This window comes from Bos javanicus, chromosome 21 (assembly GCF_032452875.1).
Source record: "Bos javanicus breed banteng chromosome 21, ARS-OSU_banteng_1.0, whole genome shotgun sequence".
NCBI lineage: Eukaryota > Metazoa > Chordata > Mammalia > Artiodactyla > Bovidae > Bos > Bos javanicus.
In genome coordinates this window covers 5,071,759-5,096,337 of record NC_083888.1, presented here as the reverse complement: position 1 = coordinate 5,096,337, position 24,579 = coordinate 5,071,759, and the positions used below count along the sequence as shown (strand labels likewise).

Sequence of the window (24,579 nt, the reverse complement as noted above, 5' to 3'; positions counted from 1 at the left end):
GATGTGTGTGTGAGCCCAGTCACAGACCCGTGGGATGGCATCCCTGCGGGCTCGCTGAACGGCCATGACAAAGTCTATTGACCAGGCAGCTGAAACAATAGGCGTGGATCCTCCCCCAGTTTCGGAAGCTGGAAGCCTGAGAGGGATGTAGCAGCAGGGCCGGTGTCTCCCGGGGCCTCTCCTCGGCACGCAGACAGCGGACCCTGTGTCGACGCAGTCTCCCCCGTGCCGTCTGTGTCCTGATCGCTTCTTCTTGTAAGGACACCAGGCAGACTGGATCCAGGCCCACGTTCATGACCTCATCTTAACTGGACAACCTGTTTAAAGGCCGTGTCTCCAAATACTTCACATTCTCAGATGCTGGGGGTTAGGACTTCAACATGAGAATGGGCGGGACACCATTCAGCCCAGCACAGTACCCTACAGTTGCCAATATTTAAAGACTCCTGGAGACTCTCCCTGTATCAGCCTCAGTTGTCCTTCTGTTCAAAAGTTTTTGCCAGTCACTAGCCAGTATGTGTAGACTGAATAAAACGTACCCTCCAAGGTCTCCTTAGGAAGCCCAGCTTCCTTAGTTCACTGGCTGAGGGCCACCGCTGCGGCATCTCAGTGGGACTCACCCCTCTGAGAGAGCTCCCCCAGTGCAGAGAAAAGCAGCAGCCCCTGGAGCTGGCCTTCCTGCCAGGCTTGCCCTGTCTGAGACGGAAAAGCTCAGGAGTGGAAACCACCAGTCCTGCTGGCATTACGTTATCTTCTCTGCTTGTTTTTTTTTTTTTTTTCCAAAAGACTTGTGAGCACAGCTGGTGCAGTTAGCAGACAGTGGCTGTCCACGCTTGCACATCGGCTGCAGGGGCCCCAGCACCCTTCTGGGGGTATTTTCTCCCTTCTTTCTGCGTGCCATTGCATAGTCACAGCCCAAGAAGAAATGTCTTTGCCATGCTTTCCTCAAACCTGGACGTTTCTCCCCCTACAGAAATGAAGACGTCCTTAAAACAAAGCGCATTTCCTTTTTCACCACCAGAGGCCGCCAGCGTTCGGGGACGGAGGCAGGTGTGTGTGTTGCCGCCGGGAGGTGAGAGGGCTGGGGGGGGCCCTGCAGGGAGACGGCTCCAGTGGGCTCTCGCCTGCAGTGCCCGGTGGAATGCCAGAGACGCCTGTGCTTGATCCGGGCTCCTGACTGTGCCCGTGGCTCGTGTCACCCAGATGGCCAATCTGTGTCCCACACCCCCCTTTCCTGTTTGCAGCCCAGTACATCTAGCAGCTCCCGCATATGGATGGCCTGCTGTGTGAGAACTGCCTTAGATACCTTGCATGTGTCAGTCTCTCTGTAACCATCACAGCATGACGTGGGTTGTGACTTTCCATCTTGCCAATGAGGAAACTGAGCCTCCGGAGTGTCTTTAATTCAGGCTTCCATAGCACAGCACCACTGACTGGGTGGCTTAACCAACGGAAATAGATTTTCTCTCGGTTTTGGAGGCTGGAAGTCCAAGGTCAGGGTGCACAGTGAGTTTCTGGTGAAGGCTCTCTTTCTGGCCTACAGACAGCTGCCTTCTTGCTCTGTCCTCCTATGGCAGAGAGAGCCCACCGATGTCTCTTCTTATAAGGACAGTAACACCATTGTGGGGCCACCCTCATGAGCTCATCTAAACTTGGTCACCTTCCAAAGACTTCGTCTCCTAATGCCATTGCGCTGGGGGTCAGGGCCCCCACTCACGGATGTGAGGGACCCGATTCAGTCTGAGCACAGGGGTAACTGATGTGGGCAGGGGCTGCTGAGCGGGAGAGCCAGGCCAGCGCCGTGAGTGTCGGCCCTGGGCCTGGGGGCATTGCTCTCCTGCCTCCACACCACAGCTTCCTGTGAGGCGCCCGTGGAAACACCACGGTCCTGGGTCCTGCAGGCTGTCCTAGCTACACTGAGGCTCTAGAGGAGCTCAAGGTCTTCCTTCAGACTCATCAGAAACAGAACCTTTTCTAGAGGGTTGGGACTGGCCACATGACAAGGCAAGTTCAGCAGAGAACGTTTCTAGGAAAATAGTTCTTTTAGTTCTTGATTTCTGTAGGGTACAGCGAGAGGTGTGGACTGTCCCTCTCGTTCAGTCACCAGCCCTCTTTTTTAATCTGAAAGTCAGGAGTTCTAAAGCCGTCAACATTCACAGATATATCCCTGTGGATACTATCCAATGGAACCAATATTTAGGTTATTTTAGGCGTAATGTAACTTTTTTCTTCAGCTTGATTGATCTATCTTGACAACTGCTTTTTAAGTGTAGGTGGTGTCAGGTGGGAATAAGAATGCCACAGAGGCCAAGACACATTTACAGGAGGTGAACTAAACAGTCGACCTACCTGTTGCCCTTTTTTGCTGATTATATATGATTGAAAAAAGAATGTATCATAGTGAAACAGAGAAGAGTCCAAAAATAGAAATTTAGTATGACACAAGTGGCATTTCAATTCAGTGGGCAAAAGAATGTTTTATTGTTTTAATAAATAGTGCTGATATAACTGCTTGTCCAGCTGAAAGAAGGGAAAACACAGCATGAGGTGCCCACCTTACATCAGTTACAAATATCTCCATGCAGATGGAGATAAGCTCCATGCAGCTTGAAGCATAAAAGAAAAAAGAAAATAACATTTAAGAGTATAAATATATAATTTGAGTGTAGGCAGATGGAAATCCAAGAGTAATTTTTTAAAAAGCAAAATCTTTAGCATTGTAAAAAAATGGGAAAACTTTGTTCAATAAAAGGCATCGTAAGCAAAGTCATAATGCAAACAGACCAAGAGGAAATATTTGCAACAAAAATTGTTGCAACATAAACTGGCTTAAGTCCCTAATATACAAAGACGGCTTACAAATTGACTTTTTTTTTAAAGTCAACCCAATAGGCAGAAACTGGGCAATGGATATAAACAGTTCACAGGAAAGGAAGTCCAGATGGCCCAGGAAGAAACAGAAAGGCCTCGAACCTCGCTACTAGGGAAATGCAATTTGGAATTTCATAACTGATCCTTTTCAAAACAAAGAGCCTTAGGACTTTGGAAATTGAGTCCAGACCTGAGGATTTCACTTGGAAGGAAGGAAAAGCAAGCATTTTTTGTCTCATGGAACCCAAACAGGCTGACAGGCAGGAGAAGGGCTGCTGGTGGACCTCAGCTGCACTCCCGCTGAGGCAGGCCAAGCCTCGGGGGTTGGAGTGGACTAGGAGGGTGTCTCTAGTCCAGAAAGGCAGACCGTGCGGGCGCCTCAGGAGGTGCACCAGCACTCCCCGGGGACCAGCCGCTTTTTCATGAAACCACCAGAGTGCAAGACCAGAGGCGCACGGGGCCCAGCGGGGCAGAAACACGCACCATGCCCTGAAAAGTGGCCCTGCGGTGGCCAGTAGGGGCGTGGCTGGAGCTGGGGAGGACCCAGCCCTTGGGAGGCTCCCTGGCAGGGGTGGGGGCGCTGTGCTGTCCGCACGCAACAAGAGCCCTGTGATTTTGTGATTTTATCTGGAGAGTTGAGGCCCGTGCCTGGGAGAAAGGGACAGATGCTTTTCCTAGGAGGGTTGTTCTCTCGGGCTGTTGACCTGGGGTAAGGCATCATCTTTACTTGTTTGAAGATGGATAGAAAACTCCAAGTAGATTTATGTACATTCAAGTAGTCACATTGGCGCAGTGGTCTTGTCCAAAAATAATTTGGATGGCCATTTTTGCAGTAAAATTCAGACCAGCTGAGTCATAAATAACGTTTGAATAAGTAATTACAGTTCATAAATACCTCGAGCTGTGCTCTCTGCCCAGCCCGGTTTTCAGAGTTTCCATTCTGGGCCAAGAGGTCTGTGACAGGTGTTGTCTCTGTTTAGAGGACAAGTCCCTATTCCATCTGTCTGTTTCTTAAAGAGGCTTCTTAAACACCAAGGTGAAACTAAATATGGAAACTACAGAGGCCATGTGTTTAGAACGTGTTCTCTGGGAAGAAAGTGGGTCTTTCTTGATGGGTTTTTTTTTTCATGCAAATTAGGGCAGGGTGAAGTTGATCATTCTTGTTCATTTAAAAAAAATCAACACTTTTTGAACATTTTTCTTATAGAACAAGGATTAAGAACAAAGCTGTCCTTAAGAGTCTGTTGCACATTTATTTCTGTAGGGGCCACTGTGTTGAATCCCATTCATGTGGTATTAGCTGGGCAAACTATCCAGGCGCCAATATCAGTATTCTGTTATCGTCTCTCCCAGAACATTCTCTGATGCCAGGTTACCCTGTTACCATTGAGACTGCGTCTACATGTGTGAAGAAAAGCCAGAGTTAAGGGAGGAGCTGTGATCCAGGGCAGAGGCATCGTTTCAGCCCCACAAAAGAATTCCAGCTTCTCTATCTTGTGTGTCTGGCAGAGACCTGGCTGAGACCTGGCTGAGAGGGCTTTGAGGCAGTTGTTTTATCTTGAATTTGAGCTGAAAGGGACCCTCAGGGGGGTGCTCACCTGCCCCCATTCTCCCTGCCTCAGGAGAGAGGAGAAGGCGCTTCAGAGATTCTGTTGCAATCCGACCCTCTGATTCCTATCAGTTTCCAAGCTTTCCCCACGTTCTTTCTCAGCTCATACACTCTGGTGCGGTAGAAACAGCAAATTTGATGTAATTTTAATAGGAACCTCAAAACCAGCATAATTACTGAAATCACTTAAATGTACTAGAGAGTTGACTTGTTCCTTGGAAGCATAAAAACCAAGTCCACATTATTATTTTTCAGTTAACTGGCTTTTTTTCAATTGAAGAAGTAATAAATGCATTAATATATGGTAAACAGAATTTCTGAACTGCACCCCAGGGTGTGGACTGAATGGTCAGTCTTCCAGTGTTACCAAACCGAACTCGGGTCCACTCACCCGTGTCCAGCAAAGACCACGTAGCGACGCCGGGTCGTGGCGAAGGCAAGTGCAGCGTTTATTGCAGGTGCCTGTCTAGGCAAGCAAGCTGTCCAGGCAGCTAGTGCTCATGGGCTTGAACTCCCCAAAGGTTCTCAGGGAAAGGTTTCTAAAGACAGGGCGAGGGAGGGGGATTGCGGGGGTGGGAGCAGCTCACGGACATTCACCTGACTGATTGGTGGTGAGGCCGTCGGGAGTCAGCATCCACTTTGTGGTTCTGACCAGTCTCGGGTCTATGTGCTTGTCTACAGCACGTAGTTAACTGCTTCCACCTGCCAGGGGTCTCAGACTGCAAAACAGCTCGAAATATTCATGACTCAGAATATTCTCTATAGCCCTTGAGGAGGAACTAAAGCTCCTTGACTTTGCTTAATGGATGAATTATTATTATTTTGGCTTGCTTGGCTGTTTTCCTTTGTTTCTGTACTTTCTCAACTTCTCTGATGAAAAGTACTCTTTTGAGCTGGGGAAGCCTAGAAGGCCCCAGTTTTTCTACAGACAAGAGGCGAGCAGAGGACGTGGGGTTGGGGTGGGCTATTCTGGGAAAGCCCCATAGGGTCTTGCTCAGTTACACCAGTGATCTTCTCCAGAGAGAACTACGGAACTTAACGTGTCTGTGGTAGCAATTGCATTTGTGTCTGACATGCACTGTAACACATATGTAATGTATGTATTTGTAGTGTATATACACATGGTGATAACATGTAACATGTATACATATTAATGTGTGTGTGTGGTATATGTGTGCATGTATATAACATATGCATGCACATAACTTCATGTAACAAAAGTAAGCATGTAGGCATGTGTGTTGTGTACACATGCACATAGCATCATGTAGCATGCATAATTATGCACACATGCATATAACATATCTAAGTGCATGGGGGGCTGCTTTTTCACATGTCTGTACACTTTTTATGGCACACAAATTTAGGCTTCTAGATATCTGCTTCCACACCTTGCTTTTTTGATTTACCAGTATCTCTTGTGTATCTCCTCATACCTATACATGTAGACCCACCCCGTGCTTTGTAATAATTGTATAGAATCCCATTATTCATTTAACCAACTCCTTGTGGGTGGACATACAAGCTGTCTCCTACCTTTGTTACTGCAAACTGTGCCACTGAGCGTCCTTGTTCTCACATCTTTGCCACACATGCCAGGATGTCCGTAGGACCGTTTCCTAGAGTTAGAATCCCTGGGTCGGTGAGATGAGCACCTCATTCTGATAGATTTGTCAAGATACCCTCTAGAGGTTATACCAGTGCATGCACCCACCTGGCCTCCATGCTGTCATGGCCCAGAATTCTCTTCCAATGTACAGTCTGCTTCGCCATTTCTTTGCAGCGTGTGTACTTGAATTTCCCGCCTTCCTAAGTGAGTCTTTGGAAGTCCTCTGTCTGAACGACAACCACCTGGATGCAGTCCCACCCTCAGTTTGCCTACTGAAAAGCTTATCAGAACTCTACTTGGGGAAGTAAGTACACAGCCAGTGCTGCGGCACCGGCCCTTCAGCCCAGGAAGCAGAATGTCCTTGTGTGAACCATCTAAGGACACGGGAGCCAGGGAGACACTATCTACATACCAAGCAGCAGCAGTTGGATTTTCAGAGCCCGACTTAGTCCAAGAGGTAGGGGAGGGGGAGGTAGGGGCGGCTGTGCAAGGACGTCTTCCTTGCTATTTCACTCATTTGTAATGGGAAGAGCGGCTCAATCATCCATCCTTTCATTCACTGAGTACCTACTGCCCAATAGTGCTGAAGGATTCAGACAGTGTGCAAAATAATTCAGGCTACGTTGCCTTGTCTCAAAGAGGTAGCGATCATCTTTATGACAGTGTAATTAATTGAAGAGATGGGCAAGTTGGGGGAGGGACCCTGTTCTAACCCATGGGGATTTGCAGAAGACAGAGCTGCCATTGTAGCACTGGCTTCCCAGGGGAAAAGGCTTTGGAAAAGCATGCGTGTTCAGTTGCACAGTCTGATTCTTTGCAGCTCCATGGACTGTTGCCCGCCAGGTTCCTCTGTCCATGGAATTTTCTAGGCGAGAATACTGGAGTGGCTTGCCTTTTCCTGCTCCAGGGGATCTTCCCAACCCAGGGATTGAACCTGCGTTTCTTGCGTCTCCTGCATTGGCAGGCAGGTTCTTTACCACTGGTGCCACTTGGAAAGTCTTTGGAATTAGTATTTAAATGAAACACTTGAAATCAGGGCCCAAGATATTTGGTTTGGGGTACAGATTGTCAGTGGCCCCCACAGGCCCTGGAGGCTGACAGGCTGCTGTGTGCGTGTGCTCCTGCAGTGTGTGTGCATGTTCTCCCGCAGTGTGGGTGCGCGTGTTCTCCCGCGGTGTGTGTGTGTGTTCTCCCGCGGTGCGTGTACGTGTTCTCCCGTGGTGTGTGCATGTGTTCTCCTGCGGTGTGTGTGCGTGTTCTTCCGCAGTGTGTGCGTGTGTTCTCCCGCAGTGTGTGCGTGTGTTCTCCTGCGGTGTGTGTGCGTGTTCTCCCGCGGTGTGTGTGTGTGTTCTCCTGTGGTGTGTGTTCTCCCATGGTGTGTATGTGTGTTCTCCTGTGGTGTGTGTGTGCTCCCATGGTGTGTTTATGCCCTCAGCAATCCTAGCCTCCGAGAGCTCCCTCCTGAGCTGGGGCAGCTGGGGAACCTCTGGCAGTTGGACATTGAAGACCTGAATATCGTCAACGTGCCTGCAGAGATCAGAAAAGAAGGTAGGGCTTCCTCAGCATCACAAGCCTCCCCTCCCAGGGAAAGATGCTCAAGTCTAGCTGCTAAGGACCTGGAGTAGACACTCCTGGGGACCCGTGGAGCCTCCATCCAGCTCCCACATTTGGGAAGATGCTGCCAAGTTCTCCAGAACTAGGATGCTGTCTTTAGGTCCCTGACTTTTAGATTTCACTTTTGGGGTAAATTGTATCACACCTTCTCTCCATAGACCCAAAAGTCTTCTCAGTTCATCCCATTAGAATACACAGAAGGTGCTCCTTCATTCAGGACTTTGTTTCTCAAGAACTGTGAGTGTGTTCCCCGCTCTGTGTCAGCAGCAGCATCTCTTTTGCCCCGCTGTGGTTTTGCACAGGCCCCAAAGCAATGCTGTCTTACCTGCGTGCTCAGCTGCGGAAAGCAGAGAAGTGCAAGCAGATGAAGATGATCATCGTGGGTCCGCCGCGTCAGGGCAAGTCCACCCTCCTGGAGATCTTACAGACGGGGAGGGCCCCCCAGGTGGTACACAGCGAGGCCACCATCAGGACCACCAAGTGGGAGCTGCAGAGGCCGGCTGGCTCGAGAGCCAAGGTCAAGGATGATTGGCGTGCAGAGTCCCTGTGGGAGGGAGGGTGCGCTCAGGGCCCCTGCTTCCTTCTCTCCAGAGAGCCCAGGACTTTCTCTGCCCAGTGTCTGAGTCCCAGGATATTTGCAAGAGTCGTCATGTACTGTTTCAAACCAGCTCCTGCCAAGGACAGTGAATCATCTCTTAAATGTCCTTGTATTTTTTCTCTTATAGCTGAGCTGAGGTTCCAGGCCAGTGGTTCCAGGCCTGGCTGACAGTTAGACTTCTTTGATGAGCTTTTAAAGACCACAGTGCCCAGGCCTCATCAGCTCTAACCCCAAGGACTGTGATTCAGACAGCCTGGGACAGGGCCCTTCCCCATGGTGGAGAATGAACTACCACTATAGAAGTGAGACACACCAGTACCTACCCCTAGCAGGAAGGCTGAGAAGGCAACCCCAGAACAAAGGCCCTGTCCTCCTTGACACCCGCTTTCACCTCAAGTTCTGAAAAGTCCAGTTTCTAAACCCTATTTTAAATGAGTCCTTCAATGAACCTGTTAATCATCCTGTTTTCCATTCAGTATGAGACAGATGAAAGCAAGAATTGTCTTACACTTGAATCAGAGAAGGGAGCCTGTTTTATCCCAGCCCAAGGGATGGGCACGTGCCAGTGATGCCTCCCTTACCTGTTGCTGTGTTTGTGGTATACACGTGGCCACACAGGGACACAGACACAAGGAGTTTATTTGTGGAAAATAAACTCAGCAGCCTTGAGGCCAGAGGCTGCGTGATGTTCCCCATGGCCTGGAAACCAATTTTGTTGCAGAGTCTTTCATACAAAATCACTTCGCAAGTCAAGGAAATCCAATTTGAGTCATTAGGCATTTAAGCTGAATGTCTATTTTTTTATAACTTAAAAAATCTCTTTCATTGGAAGATAATTGCTTTACAATGTTTTGGTTTCTGCCATATGTCAATCAGTCATAACTGTGTTTGTGTGTGTGTGTGTATACATATATATATATATCCTTTCCCACTTGAGCCTCCCTCCACCACCCCTCTAGGTCACACAGAATACCAAGTTGGGCTCCTTGTGTTATGGAAAGTCCCCAAAAATCTAGCAATAAAACTACCATGAAAAGTGAAAATGAAGGTTGCTAAGTCGTGTCCAACTCTTTGAGACCCTATGGACCATACAGTCCATGGAATTCTCCAGGCCAAAATACTTTCCCTTCTCTAGGGGATCTTCCCAACCCAGGGATCGAGCCCAGGTCTTCCACATTGCAGGTGGATTCTTTACCAGCTGAGCCATGAGGGAAGCCCATCCCAGCAATCCCACTACCGGGCCTATACCCTGAGGAAACCACCATTCAAAAAGATACATATACCCCAGAGTTCACTGCAGCACTGTTTACAATAGCCAGGGCATGGATGCAACCTAGGTGTCCGTCAGCAGATGAATGGATAAAGAACTTGTGACACATATACACAATGGACTATTACTTAGCCCATACAAAGGAATGAATCTGAGTCAGTTGTAGTGAGGTGGGTGAATGTAGATACGGACTCGGAAACTAGTTCTCTAAAGAGTGGAGATCTTCCCACTAGGGCCAGAACAGTGGAATAATTAACACCAGCACGTCCCCCTTCCCAAGAAAACCCCAGAAGTGAACCTAGGTAACGCATGTCCAAAGGTTTTTGAAAGTAACCAGAATCTCTGGATTCTCTCCTACTTTTTTGAGCTGTTATTCTGTGTCGCTTTTTTCCAGCTGTTCTTCAGCAAATAGCTGTCTTGAGGTTTGAGGAGTGACCACCCCCCGCCCCCTACCACTTCCTTTCTGCCATCATTCACGTTTCCGCCTACCCTTTCCAGTGAAGGACAACCACCTGATCTTGTGAATGCTCAGTTCTATAACTCTCTGTGTGGCCGGGCCTTAAGCCAGCTTAGAACAGCTGTCCATTTTCATCTTTTTTACCGAAAAAGCCGGTCAGCACGCTGTTTTGGAGGCCAACCTGCATCATGGTGGGAATGATTCTTTGCCACCAAGAAGCGCAGCTCGGGCCAGACTCTGACCTCATAGCGCTATACAGAAACCTCCGTTCACACAGCCTTCCCCCGAAGCCCCGCAGCTGACCTGTTAGCGTGCTCCGTCAGGGCCCTGAGCCACCGCCCTCTGGCCGGTGCGTCTGCGTGGCCTTGCCCGCGCTCAGACGGAGCGTCAGTCTTGCTATGATTGCTGCCAGAAGCCTCAGGCTCGTCTGACAGGCGTCCCCTCACCTCCCGCACCTCAGACGGATACAGACAGCACCCTCCTGTGCTCCACAGATGCCCCCGCCCGAGGGAGCCAGCCATCCATCCCCCACTGCTCCCGCAGCAGGAGATAGAACCCCCCAGAGCCCACCTCTGTCCCTGCTGCTGGACCCCCTTCTGTCCCTCAGACGGCTGGTCACTGAGACGCACAGTAGAGCGGGCGGTGATTTTCTGCAGCTGCGCCTTTTCCAGACCCCCGTGTGCGACGTGCTGAGGGATCAGTTCTCTCAGAGGGACTGGCTAACGCCCTGGTTGCTAAAGTGTCTCCCTGTCGCTGCCCTGTTGCTCAAGTAGGTTGAGTCTGTGGAGTTCACCGTCTGGGACATCGGCGGCCCCGCCAGCATGGCCACGGTCAACCAGTGCTTCTTCACGGACAAGGCCCTGTACGTGGTGGTCTGGAACCTGGCTCTGGGGGAGGAGGCCGTGGCCAGCCTTCAGTTCTGGCTGCTCAACATCGAGGTGAGGGGGCCCCCGCCCTCCAGCCTTCAGTCCTCAGGACGTCGCAGGTGCCCAAGCACTTCTCAGGGGTGGGGTGGGGCACAGAAGACGGGTAGGGAGACCCAGGGTGTGCTTAGCTGCACTGTCACGGAGGCCCCAGGATCACAGATCGCCGTGAAACGCAGCCTTCTGTCCCTCCTCCGCTACATGGTTGATGGTGCCCTTGTCCTTTGCTGCTTCCTTCGGTGTAAGAGCCCCGCATCTTGGACCCAGGAGGGGAACAGGGCTCTCCTCCTGCAGTGGAAAGTTGATGTGGGCCAGGAGGTGGGGTGCGGTCTGAAGGAATCAGAGGTAGAGACCCCAGGGAAGAGTCGAGGGCCCTCACACATCCCCGGCGTGCAGCAGGCCCTCGAGGTTTACAGAGAGGAGTTCAGGGCGCCAGCTGAGGGTTGTGGGCGTCCAGGATTGACACACCCGCCACCCAGGGGACAGTTCTCGTCCTCAGCCCAGACTCTTTCTTGCAGGCCAAGGCCCCAAACGCTGTGGTGCTGGTGGTGGGAACACATCTGGACTTAATTGAAACCAAATTCCGCGTGGAAAGGATCGCCACTCTGCGCGCCTACGTGCTGGCCCTCTGCCGCTCGCCCTCTGGGTCCAGGGCCACCGGCTTCCCGGACATCACGTGTAAACACCTGCAGTGAGTGTCCCACGGCATCCTGTGCACCCAGCCTCTCAGGGCTGTGGCTGCCCGCCCCTCGCTGTCCGTCTCTCCAGAGACAGCTGCTCTGCCCACAGGGGGCTCCTGAAGGGGGGCTTTGATCCTCTGGAGCCCCGTCCAGGGTGAAGTGTGGCAGCTTCAGCCTGAGCAAGATGAGGCGCTGCCCGAGGACCTGCAGGGCAGGGCCTGGAGACGCTGTCTGAACTTCCCGTCTGGGTCTCCCCACCGCCACGCTCAGCACTGTGTGCGCGGCCCCAGTGGCACCAGCAGACAGGAGCTCACACACCACCCAGCACACTGTTGGTCTCTGAGCAACAACAGCCCCCAGGCATGGCCCTGGGCCGCCTGTTGGGTCCGAGTGGTCTTGAGGGCTGGGATGGGCAAGGGTGCCGTGGAGGGGTGACATGGGCACACTGGAAAGACTGAGGCGCCACACCATGGTCCCCCAGCTCCGCGCCCTGCACCGCGTCAGGCCTCAGTATGTCTCTGTGTCTGTCTGTCATGAGCTTTCTCAACTTGCCAGTATTTGGGATGGAACCTTTGGGAAAACAGAGACCCTGCCGTGCTGATCAGAGAGGGGGGTCTGGTGAGTGTGCACGCTTCGTTTTTGTACCCACAGCGAACTCTCCTGTAAGAGCTTGGAAGGTCAGGAAGGGCTGCGGCAGCTGATTTTCCAGGTCACGTGCAACATGAAGGACGTAGGCAGCACCATCGGCTGTCAGCGACTTGCAGGGAGGCTGGTAAGTACCTCTCATCCCCTGGAACTGGGGAAGCTGGTGGGTTCCCCTCATCCCCAGGAAGCGGGGAAGCTGGTGGGTATTCCTCATTCCCAGGAAGCAGGAGGCTGGTGGGTTCCCCTCACCCCCTGGAAGCCAGAAGGGCCCGCTCTCCGCCTGTCAGGGGGTCTGCACCTCCCTCTCCCCGCTGCCCTGAGGCACATTGCTGTGCACGCTGTGGATCAGGCCCTGAGGCCCCTGTGTGAGCGGTTTCTAGAGGTGGGGGGCCGTGGCAGAGACAGCCCACCTGCCCGGTCTTCAGGAGGCGGGCGGGCGGCCCCAAGCCCCGAGGGCCCAGCCTTGCCCTCCCGCCCCAGATCCCCAGGAGCTACTTGAGCCTCCAGGAGGCTGTGCTAGCAGAGAAGCAGCACCGCAGCCTGAGTGACGATGTGCAGTACCTGACGGACCGGCAGCTAGAGCAGCTGGTGGACCAGATGCCCTGCAGTGACATCCAGGACTACGAGGACCTGCAGTCTGGTGGGCAGCAGCGAGGGTGGGCCGGGCGGGCGGGCCGCAAGGGCTCAGCTGGGTGCCAGCAGGCACAGCCATGGGCGGGGTCCTGGGGAGGGGCACCCAGACTTTTCATTGCTCTGCGCATGTTTTCAAATGAGGGCAAAGACTTCAGCTATCGATTTGGGGTGGCAAATCCATTTTAACGTGTATGCAGATTTGCACAGATGGAATGCATGAATTATGGAGGTCAGTACGTTGGCCTCTTGAGAACCTGTGAGGAGGTAGCTGACTGCTGCAAAGGGCCCCATGTGTTGGGAGCTTCCTAAGAAGAATCTGTGGCCTGGCCCCTCTAGGAGGAGGTCACCCAGAGCCCCTTCTGCCCTTTGTTTGACACTGCCCTCTCCTCTCCTCCCCGGGCAGCCATCAGCTTCCTCATTGAAACGGGCTCCCTGCTGCACTTCCCGGACACCAGTCACGGCCTGAGGAACCTCTACTTCCTCGACCCCATCTGGCTGTCCGAGTGTCTGCAGAGGATCTTCAACATCAAGGGCTCTCGGTCAGTGGCCAAGAATGGGGTGATCAGAGCCGAGGACCTTCGGCTGCTGCTGGTTGGTACGGGCTTCACGAAGCAGACAGAAGAGCAGTACTTCCAGTTCCTGGCCAAATTTGAGATCGCCCTACCCGTCGCCAATGACAGGTGAGGCGACGGACTGGGCCGAGCCAGCTGTTCCCCGCAGGAGGGAATTAAGGCCGGGGCCCCTGGTGGCCTGACAAGGTTTCCAAGGATGGGACCTCACAGCAGCTGCCTGCCTGGGCTGGGGCAGGGTGGTCGGGCTCAGCCGGTCCCGGCTGGCTGCTTCTCCCTGTGCCTTGGGTGTCTCTGTTCAGAGGGTTCAAATAAACCCATTTATTGGAAAGGCGTAGGAAAACATGTAAGCATGGCAGTGGCCTTAAAAGTAGCTTTGGGGAGTTCATGCTTTGGGCGGTTGATTGGTTGATCAGGGCCGAGGACCTTTGGCTGCTGCTGGTTGGCACGGGCTTCACGAAGTGTGCATGCTAACCATCTAGCCCAGTTTCAAAATGCAGGGAGGGCAAGGACTCGAGGGGCATGTGGGTTCAATCTAACAAAGCTCTGGCTTCGTTCTCAGGGCCTCCTTTCTACTTCAGTTTCAGCCGTTTCCTGGGTCTGATGCTGATGTTGACCATGAGGCAGTAGCCAGGATGCCAAATCTCCAGACCCTTTTGATGTCTGTCATAGAACACAGCACCACCGGCCCCTTAACCCCAGAGCTCCAGGGGAACACCCTCTGGACTCTCAGGGGGCTGGCCTGGCCCCTGTGTGGCCAGCCGAACAATTCCATCAGCACCAACTGGGTCTCTTGGGAGCCAACTCTAGGCCATCTCTGCCTGAGCTCCCACCCACATTTCCACTTGGTCTAATGACTGTGGGAGGGGCCTCAGTCCTTCCTGCTTTAGCCCCACGGGGACCAAGAGTGAGTCCTAAAAAGAGAAACCCTAAAGAGGAATTCAGAATCCACATGACCCCTCACATCCTGGCCAGGGTGTGTCCTTGACTTTGGCCCTTGGTAAAGCAGCCTGTGAGTTTACAGCATTGGCGGAATTTGACAGTTTTGTGATTATTTTATCAACAGGTTAGAGGAATGCGGAAATACTCTCACTCTGTAAAAGCAACTGCCTCTTTTTTTCCTCATATGTAAAATAGAAATAATACAAACACCTACTAGTATTATAGTCAATGTGAGGATTAAATCAGAGAGTACATATAAACTATGAAACGTTATCTCTTGCACCTTTGAGCTTCCAGGACATCAAGGATTTATCAGTGCTGTTATTGTTACTATCTTTGCGTTAAGTACTCATAGTCAGTGGTGTCTAGTTCCATCTAAAGTCAGGAGTGTCTGAGCATTATATCTACCTCTAAGTGTAGATATAATGGGTCCCTTGTACCCCAGAGACAAGGAGTTTCAGCTGTTTGCACCATAAGCTTTTATATGATCAACAAAAACAAAGGCATTTGCTGCTCCTTTTAGAGCATGGCTTTCAACCTGCAGTCCCTGGGAAAACCTTCCGAGGTTTCTAAACCTCTCTCTACACTTCAGAGTTTTTGTGCTTCTTCCAGGCAGGGATGCACTGGCTCTCAGCACTTGGGGAAGGCTCCGGCCCAACTGCTGAGACAGCCTCAGGGATGTATCATGGACTGGCTCCGCCGTAGTGCAAACCCCATGCAGTGCCCAGGTCTTTGTGGCTTTCTAGTCGGCAGGCACATGAAGAACTCCCCTCTTAGTTCCCCAAGCCCACACCTTTGGCAGCCCTGCCCTGTTAGCGGTTGCTCTCAAGCCAGTGCCAGTGGTTTCGCCCAGGGCTCTGCTCACGTTGAGAGGGGCTTCCTTTGCCCATCAGTTTAAACCTCTTAACTTGCCATGCTGACTTTAAAGTCATCTGTACCTTCAAAAATATTGAACACCTGCTGTGTGTGCCGCATGCTGGGGCACCTGGGTACAGAGCGTGCCCCCTCCCTCAGGGCACACCGGCCACATAGAAAGAATCGGGAAGTCCCAGGGCACAGCCAAGGAGGGGATCCCATGCACCCAAGCTGAGCATGACGTAGGCAGAAGAAGCAGGCTAGATCTCACTGGGCGCTGACAACGGCCTCCTGTTTGAGGTCAGAGAGATAAAGAAGGACTTCTCAGAACTGAAAGGCATGTGCCAGAGAATTCCTGGCTGTGGACAGAGGCATTCCAGCTGCGGTCGTTGACAAGGTCCTTTGGGCCAAGACCTATAATGGCTGCAAAGGACCGAAACCTCACCATCTGTCCCCCTTGGACCTCACCATCTGTCCCCTTGGACCTCACCTACACAGCCACTGTCTGTCCTCTAACCCTGCAAGGCTGGCATCCCCATTCTTCCGCCATCAAGGAAGCAAAATGGCAATGGGATAGGGCCGTGTGCTGAAGACACCCTGGGTACTCCACCCCCAGGCTGTCTTTGAATTTTCCTCCTACAGTATTTTCAGGGATTCCTTTCAGAAAGTCCTAAAGACATTTTATAGGACCTAAACTGATGGAATTTTAGAGGATTAGGAGAACTGCAGGCAAGGCTTTAAGGACACACCCAAGGCTCTGCCCAAGGCTACCTTAGCTCCTCCAGCACACACAGAAGATGCTGGTTTTCAGGGAATTATTGGAGGGACCTCCCTCGTTTCAGCTTATTGCAAATGATTACAGTCGTGAACAGCTCACTGACACTGTGATGAGTAAGAGTGCTCTTATAAAACATCATTCTTTTGCACAAAGAGCCTCATTAGAAATTTCAAGGTAATTGTGTTGTCTCAACTGGCCAAGAACAATAAGTAGCTTCTAAAGCCAAAGACGTTTCTCTGACCCCGATATCTTGTGCTTGGAACTGTGCAGCTGTATTTGTTTTTCCTTCACCATCCGAAGTTAATTTTAAGTGACTCCCCAATCGCAACCTGGTTTACAGAGAACCAACTGTGATTTGTTGTGTCTGTGTTTATGACCACAGATGTTTTCACGTCTTCCCTCGCCATGTTCTAGTCTCTATCTTAGAGACTTCAACAAACTGATTCGCTATGCCTATCTTCGTTTTCTCTTGGAGTATTTATGCTTACCATATAAACTACCCCCTCTTTCTAAAAATGGTTCCAAAGACCCTGGGAGGAAGGCACCCGGCAACCTGAGCTGTTTCAGCAGATCCCGCCCCAGGCCAGGCGTCTGCAGGGGTCAGAGCCCCACAGCAGAGCTCAGGCCCCAGTTCACCAGCCCCCTTTGGTGTTTCAGCTATCTCCTGCCACATCTCCTTCCATCCAAACCTGGCCTGGACACCCACGGCATGCGGCACCCCACAGCCAACACCATTCAGAGAGTGTTTAAGATGAGCTTCGTCCCGGTTGGCTTCTGGCAGCGGTTTATAGCCCGGATGCTGATCAGCTTGGCTGAGATGGACCTCCAGGTATTGTGTTTTCTGCATAGAGCACTATTTGCTTGCAGGCCAAGCACCTGCGGCCATGCCCTGGTGGGAGTCGGGGGAGGGAGATACCCTTTGCTGGAGGAGCCTGACTGAAGACCTTTCCTGCAGCAGAACTGCTGGCTTAGGGTCCGGACCCTGGTACAGCGCGGCTGCCTCCTATCCTGTGGGCCACAGACCCACTTGAGTCATTCTGTGAATGCCAAATCAGCACCCAGTTGGCTTGGGCAGACTATCCCATGAGGAGCAGTGGTTTCAGTCTTACCGACGTCCACATTCCCTGGCTCCGTGGCTGTGGACCGGGACTCACAATCTGCTTATCCAGACACTGACCTTGAGTATGCTGCTGCTCAGGGGTGAGGCCGGGAGAATCATGGTTTTGCCATTCAGGCTGTGACTGAACTCCCCTGGGGACCTCTTAATAGGCACAGACCAACAAGTCAGAATCTGTGGGTGTGGCACACAGGGATCATATTTTTTAAAGCTCTCCAGGTGGTTGATTTCGCTGTCCAGTCAAGCTTGAGAACCACTGGCATAGAGCTTTAACTTGGTCTGGGAGGAGTAAAGACCTAATGGAAGGAGTTCTTTTCTGTGGGTTCACCAGGGTTGTTGGAGGAGGGCTTGGCTATCAGTCAATATTCATTTCATGCAGGGCGATAATATAGAAGTGGCAGTTGGCTAGAGCAGTAGTTCTCAAAGTGGGGTTCCTGGGCCAGCAGAATCAGCCTCACTTGGGAATTTGTTAGAAGTACAGATTCTCAAAGTGAATCTATACTGAAAGTCACTCAGTCATGAGGCTACTCTGTCCATGGAATTCTCCAGGCAAGAATACTGGAGTGGGTAGCCTTTCCCTTCTCCAGGGGATCTTCTCAATCCAGGGATTGAACCCAGGTTTCCCACATGGCAGGTGGATTCTTTACCAGCTGAGCCACAAGGAAAGCCCAGGAATACTGGAGTGGGTAGCCTTTACCTTCTCCAGCAGATCTTCCCGACCCAGGAATTGAACCAGGTGGATTCTTTAGCAACTGAGCTCTTAGGGTAGCCCTCAAGCCTGCTCCAAACCCCCTGCATTAGAAGCACCAGTATAGAACTCAGGGCTCTGTTTCTCAGCCTTCCAGAGAATTCCAACCTACTTCACCTTGTGAGAACCCCTGACATAAGCCAGAATTGTTGAAAAATGGTCAGTAAACTCAGTGTGAGTTTGCCTTTGACATGTTCGAGTTATAAGGCCCTTATGGAATTAAACTTCCTGCCTATTAAATAGAGATAGTCTTTGATCTTCCCATTTTACTGAAATGTTCAAAAGTAAATGCAAGAGCCTGAAAGTACCAAAACCTCTCACAGATCGTGTTAGCAAGAAAGAGGCTTGTTAGCAACCCAGTTGGGTGTGCTGACAGGGGAAGGAGTGGGCGCAGGGCCGGCTCTCCCAGTGTTCCCGCTCAGTCACCCTCCCTCCCTTTGAACTCTGCTTCCTGCCGTGTTCTAAGTGGGAGGTCACACACCCCGCCACCCCCCGCCGAGCTCGGCGTCGTGTGAGGCCTGAGCTCCTAAGGGTGCTCAGTGGCTGGCCGGGTGAGGGCCCTTCAAAGCAGCATCCCTCACTCAGAATTAGGAAAAGAAGCTTTGCTGGAATTCAGTCTCAGAAGTAATCAAAGGTATGCAGATTCAAGCATGGAAAATATACTACTTTTCACCTATCAAACTAGCAGAGAGCTGACAGCCAGCCCCGCAGTCAGGGAAGTTCGCATGTCATGGTGAGTGGATGTACAGCTTAGTCACCCTGGAAGCGATTCGTCACTAGGAATCCAGAGCCTGAAGACGTTCAAGCCCTTTGACCCAGTAATCCTACAGCTATAAATCTGAACTATAGCAGTCATTTGAAATCAGAGAAAGTTCTGTGGTTTTTTCGTGTTCATTTGGCTTATCCGTAATAGCAAAAGACTGGAACCAATCTAAAAGTCCAAAGAAGAGAATGACTCAACAAATTACTTAATAAAATATTGAGATTTAGAAAAATGAATTTTATGAGTTTCTAATCAGACAGGAAAAGCAAAGTTTTTAAAAGTACACACAATTAGAAATTTATAAATGCAAAGTTACAAAATATGGCCTCAGTTGTTTTATAAACATTACAGATAGATAGGAAAAAACCTAGAATAAGATATACCAAAATTTTCATGACCTGTGTGTTAAACTGGTATTTTATTTTCTCTCATATTTCTCTGTATTTTCCACATTTTCTAAGGTAATCTTTTGCTTATAAAATCAGGGAGGGAAAAGAAAGGCCTGTTTTCTGTGTTTTAGGGAAAATGTGTTCCCAGAGTATCCTGGAGACTCCTTTAGATGATGCAGCATTTCGTTTGGCAGCAAGATGAGGATGTGGAGGGCGGGGGGCGGGAAGACGGGCGGTGTCCTTTGTCCAGACGGGGCCAGACGGGCCTCCTCACAGCTCTGCCCAGGGCCAGCACGGAGCCCAGAATACTCAAGCAGGGTCTTTTCTCTTTCAGCTGTTTGAAAACAGGAAGAATACTAAGAGCAGGCACAGGAAAGTCACCATTTATAGTTTTACAGGAAACCAGAGAAATCGTTGCAGCACATTCAGAGTGAAAAGGAACCAGACCATCTATTGGCAGGAGGGGCTCCTGGTCACTTTTGATGGGGGCTACCTCAGGTAGGTGCTTGAGGGGCTCACCTGACTAGGCCTCCATGGCGTGCTGGGAATGGCCCCCAGAGGAGCCGCCACTGGACGCCTGTCTGCTTGGCGTGCAGAGCCCCGTTCCCAAGGGCAGCGTATATACACAGAAGCTTGCTGGAAGTAGAAAGGCCCCCCCTAGCAAATGTCTGAGAGGGTCCCCGTCTCCTCACGCCTCCTCCTCTCTCCTGACAGGACAGGAAAGGCCAGGGAGGGTGTGGGGACCGAGCCCGGCGGGAGGGCAGTGGGCGGCCCCCGAGCTCAGGGTCGGAGCACCCAGCACCCCGGTCACTGAGGGGGCTCCTTAGGGCCTCGCAGCTGTCCTGTGCACCTCCGCCTCGTCCTAAGAGAGTGCGCCCCAGGGGAAGACACTGTTCCCCAGACCACATCTCGTGATACCTAACAGTACATTTTTCCTGTTCACTTTTTTTTTTTTTTTTTTGGTGGTGGGGAAGAGAAAGAGGGAGAGAAAAAGTTGGCTCAACAGGTTAATAACTGATTTTTAATCAGGTTTAATTTGATATACACAGGATTATTTCATACTTTGAGTTTTTCAAAATATTTGTCAGCTCTGTGAGAAGAGAGGGGGAGAGGGGAAAGTGACTATTGTGAGGGCTTGATCTGGGCCATGCTTGGTGCCTGGGGCTTTCAGGTAACATTTGCACTTAAAGCGCACAGTCATCACTCGATGGACGAAAGCCCTGTGGCTCAGATGGTAAACCCTTCCCCAGGGTCACATCGAAGGCTCAGAGCTCAGCCTGAGCACCCCTTACGGCAAGATCCTCGCATCCACCTCACCATTTGGGGGCAGCAGGGGGACAAGGCAGGGCCATGCACACAAGTACACGGACTCAGGACCTCCCCACCCCCGGGGGAGCAGTCTCCTGGGAGTTGTACCCTCACCCTGGAGGCAGAGAGCTTATCCCAGGTCCCTTCACAGCCAATTGCAATGAACCTCTTTTGGTTTCTGGGTTGCAGTGTAGAATCCTCGGATGTGAACTGGAAAAAGAAAAAAAGCGGAGGAATAAAAATCATGTGCCAATCAGAAATAAGGGACTTCTCGGCAATGGCTTTTATCACAGACCATGTCAATTCCTTGATCGATCAGTGGTTTCCCGGTAAGAAAGCGTTCTTGAACCAGCCCTTGGCTCATGGTAGTATTTCTTTATAAATTGGGGTGGAGCCCATTTGGAGAACAGAAATCCCGCTGGGATTCAGCCCTAGGAAACCAGAGGGGTCCTAGCAGCCCTCTGGTGGAGCTCTGAGCCCTGGGCATCCAGCTGCAGGCATAGCCGGGGGCACCATGGGTGAGATGGGGACCTGGAGGCGGTACTTGGGCCCTGGCGCCACAGAGTGTAGGAAGAATGCCCCAGGTACCACATGTGGTCTAGGAGGACCTTCGATAGGCGCCTCACATGGTCTTGTTTACGTGGTGAGGACAAAGCTGCTGAAATCCAGAGGGGAGCCCGAAACCGCCCTTGCGCAGGGGTGGGAGGGAAGCTTCCACAAACACCTGCCAAGAGCCCCCATTCTCCTTCCATGCCTACCCCAAACCCCCAAGTCCCAGCAGTGATCAGCCACCCACGCAGCCCTTTCCAGCCCCTTTGATCAGTTTCTTCACTGACAGTCCACCCAAAGAAAATACTTTTTGAAGTAGAGCCATTGAGGTCCTCTGTTTGTTTTGTTACTGAACTGGAGACAAATCCACTGCGGGGTATCCCGCACGGAGGAGGCCGTTTGAGCAAAACCAGGCCACTTCTTCCCTGTGAGCGCTGGAAGGCTAGAGCCCGAGAGAGCGGAGAGTGGGTCTGAGATCTGAGCACCCCCTCTGGGCTGCCGGTGCAGTCCTCTGGCCTCCTGAGTGGGCTGCCCAGGACAGCATCAGGGCAAACAAGAGACAGGGCTGGGCATGCTCTGGACGCCAGGGTCTGGTGTCCTTTGCGTGTTGACGGGAAAGGTGACCTACAAGGAGAAAAGGCATTGATAGGGGCCTACGAGAAGGTAATTTTAAGAACAGCTCCTTACTGATTGTGGCTTGGTCATTTGAGTGTGGTGTAGCTCAGACCCGGCCTGCAGTGTCCTGCACAGGGATCCCCAGACTCTCAGCACCTCCTCGGCCAGCTAGCTCAGGGTCTGCACCCTTGGCGACTGTCCAGGGCATCCCTGGCCCCTCCCTGCAAGTGTCTTTTAGGATTGAGGATAGTGCCCTCCAAAAAGGAACCAGAGTGTGACAGTCACATTTCAGCCTCTCCTGGAGGTTCAGGCCAGGGAAGGCAGACCCCTCTCTTGTGAAAGGCCCACCCAGCTGGGGGTGCAGGTGCTTGTCAGGGGCCCGCTTGCAGCTGCCTTCGGGTAAGCTGATGCCCACTCTGTCCCTGTTTAGCCCTGACGGCCACGGAAAGTGATGGGACCCCACTGATGGAGCAGTATGTGCCCTGCCCTGTCTGCGAGGCCTCCTGGGCTCAGCACAGCAACCCCAGCGAGAGGTCAGAGGATGTGCAGTACTTCGACATGGAGGACTGCGTGCTGACAGCCATTGAGCGGGACTTCATCTCCTGCCCCAGGCACCCTGACCTCCCGGTGCCTCTCCAGGAACTGGTCCCCGAGCTGTTCATGACCGACTTCCCAGCCAGGTAGGCCTCCATGCTGACACATAGACCTACTGCTTCCCATCCAGCCCCGGGTGGCGTCTAGGTTCCTGGCCTAGGCTGCCTAAAGGGAGCCAGGCTGTCACTCTGTTTGTGAAGCACACAGGCCCAGCCAGCAGGCAGACCACTTGGGGGGCAAAGTCACCTTGGGGGCCCCACCCCATCTCACCCTCACGTTAGCTGGCACTCTTTCCTGTTGAGCTGACCCTCTTCTCTGACTCCTACTTTGCCGCCAGATCAAGGAATAGAAGACAAAGATTCATTGGTGTCCAAGAAGGAAGCACTCCCAGACCTACCACCTCCTTTTCCTTTCTTGGCGAATGATGACTCCTTACTGCTGCTCTGGTGCTGAGCATTTAGACCCCTGAATCTATCCCTAAAGATGAGTCTATCTATACTAATATAAGATAATAACTGGGGAGATAATGCTGGAGAAAAGAGAGAACACTTTGTGGTCCCGTCCTATAGGAAACCATCACAGAATCCAAGTAGTCATGGAAACCAGAAGCCATGATTTGGTCTCCCTGGAAACAATTTGACCTTGTTGGTTAGCAGTGTTTTTGGAGTGTTTTGGAATTGTTTTCTTATTCAAAGAATTGCTTTATCTGATTTCTTTAAAGAAAATTAAACTTGGGGGTGTAAGAATATTTGTATCATCATTTTTTCCAAATTGTTTCCCTGACCCCAGAAAATGGATGTAGAATACTCTGATACTGCAGAACTGTGGCTCCAAAACATGCTTCTGGATGAGTCTATTAAACTAAGAAATCACTTCCTACATTGGAGAAATTCCCCCATGGTTCTTTTTCATATTCCCCAGTTACCTCATTGGTGGAAATGAAAATTAAATACTACTCTTCTGCGAAATAACTTCCCTTTATTCCTAGATCTTTAACATGGGGGTCATCACTTCTCAGAGACCACATACAGAGTTTTATATTTGTATGAATCAAATTTCATGATGGGGTGCCCAATTAAACAGCCCCAAATTTTAGTGTTTTTATTTATTTGCTGAACCTTTTTATGTTTTATGCCCCCACTGAATCTGGATTCTGGAATCTACTGTGTGGAATCTGGAAAGCCAGGTTGGTTGTTCCTGTTGGTTTGGATCTAATTACAAGCTGTAGCATGGTTCTTAAACCAAAGTACTTGGCTGGGAGTTGAAAAACCCAAGAATCTGAACAGGGTTCACAATCCAGCAGAGACTTTCTGGAAACTTTGGCTGATGTCCCACCAGGACCTCAAAGCATCACGCTCCCCAGCTGGGAGTTTGGGCAGGTGCAGGCAGGGAGAGTCTGGCTCCACAGAGCCTCGTCCTGTGTCCCTGTTCAGGAGTCCTGACAGAAGGCCCTGAGGGATCTCCAGCATTCCCACTGTTCCCTGTCTCAGGAGGCTCCCAAGGGCCACACTTCCTGAGCAGGTGTTTTGGGGTGGGCATTTGGAGAATAGCCCGGTTCCTCCTCAGCTGCGGGTCCGCCGCGGCTACAGTTGCATCTGCCTGGAGTGTGATGTGGTCAGGCTCTGCAGAGATTCAGCTGCTGCACAGTCTGTTCCTGGAAGGCATGCGCAAGACTGCATGGTGATGAGGGGCAGAAGGGGTCGGTCTGTTCGGTCAGGAGAGCTCCGGTGGAGGCACCTGGTGGAGGTAGCTGAGGAGAAAGACCTGGGGACCTCTGCAGGGCCGGGGGGACCCTGAGATGGGAGGACATTCGGGTGCTCGCCTGCCACCCTCCCCTCCTCCCTCCCCCATCCACCTTCCGTCCCTCCCAGGAGTGACTTGCAGTACTTCCAACAGAAGTCTCCCTTTGACCTAGGATTATAACATACAAACAGGTGGGAAGGTCTAAATCCCTGCCTTTGGGTGAAATCCTAGCCATCAGTTGTCAGGACACTAGACACACTGACCAGAAGCTCTACATGGCCAATCACTGGCTTACTAGTAAGAAATGAGACAGCTAACCTAGCAATAAATACATGCAATTTCCAATAGATACTAGCTCTCAAAGCATTTTCCTTCTGGAGGAAAAGGTCCACAGGAATTCTTTTTCTGTGTCCACCACCTTTGGAAGCTCCATCCTATACCAGTCAACATTCACACCTCTGAGACCATTCCTGTTATGAATCCACTTTCCAGAGGAGACCAAGGCTTGTTGAGGCTAAGTGACCTACCCAGATCTGTCTGACCCCCCACCAGGTGGCTTTGAACCCTGACTTTGCTCAGTGGGAACTGATAGCCAAGCACATTCTTGCACCCACCCAGCCCAGGACCCGCCTCTAACTTTGGTGGGCATCTCTGGGGGAACATGGGGCAGGAGGGAGGTCTGTTCTGACCCCCAGCACAC

At 51.5% G+C, this 24,579-nt stretch overlaps 1 protein-coding gene and 1 long non-coding RNA gene across 6 annotated transcripts in view; one reads left to right on the top strand and one right to left on the bottom strand.

Annotated features, from left to right (window-relative positions):
• The window catches only part of LRRK1 (leucine rich repeat kinase 1), a 135,054-nt gene that overhangs the window by 90,519 nt on the left and 19,956 nt on the right, over nt 1-24,579 (top strand). For all 5 annotated transcript variants that reach the window (XM_061394221.1, XM_061394219.1, XM_061394218.1 and 2 more), the window contains 13 exons: nt 974-1,050; nt 6,264-6,393; nt 7,525-7,637; nt 8,006-8,220; nt 10,802-10,966; nt 11,470-11,642; nt 12,283-12,403; nt 12,757-12,916; nt 13,313-13,589; nt 16,711-16,882; nt 19,405-19,568; nt 20,568-20,707; nt 21,973-22,222. In XM_061394221.1, the coding sequence (XP_061250205.1) occupies nt 974-1,050; nt 6,264-6,393; nt 7,525-7,637; nt 8,006-8,220; nt 10,802-10,966; nt 11,470-11,642; nt 12,283-12,403; nt 12,757-12,916; nt 13,313-13,589; nt 16,711-16,882; nt 19,405-19,568; nt 20,568-20,707; nt 21,973-22,222 (2,157 nt within the window). The remainder of the gene's footprint in view (nt 1-973; nt 1,051-6,263; nt 6,394-7,524; nt 7,638-8,005; nt 8,221-10,801; nt 10,967-11,469; nt 11,643-12,282; nt 12,404-12,756; nt 12,917-13,312; nt 13,590-16,710; nt 16,883-19,404; nt 19,569-20,567; nt 20,708-21,972; nt 22,223-24,579) is intronic.
• LOC133234083 (uncharacterized) lies at nt 19,070-19,825 on the bottom strand. The gene is made up of 2 exons (XR_009732002.1): nt 19,590-19,825; nt 19,070-19,404 (listed from the first exon to the last, which is right to left on the bottom strand). It is a non-coding gene; the product is annotated as an uncharacterized LOC133234083 (long non-coding RNA).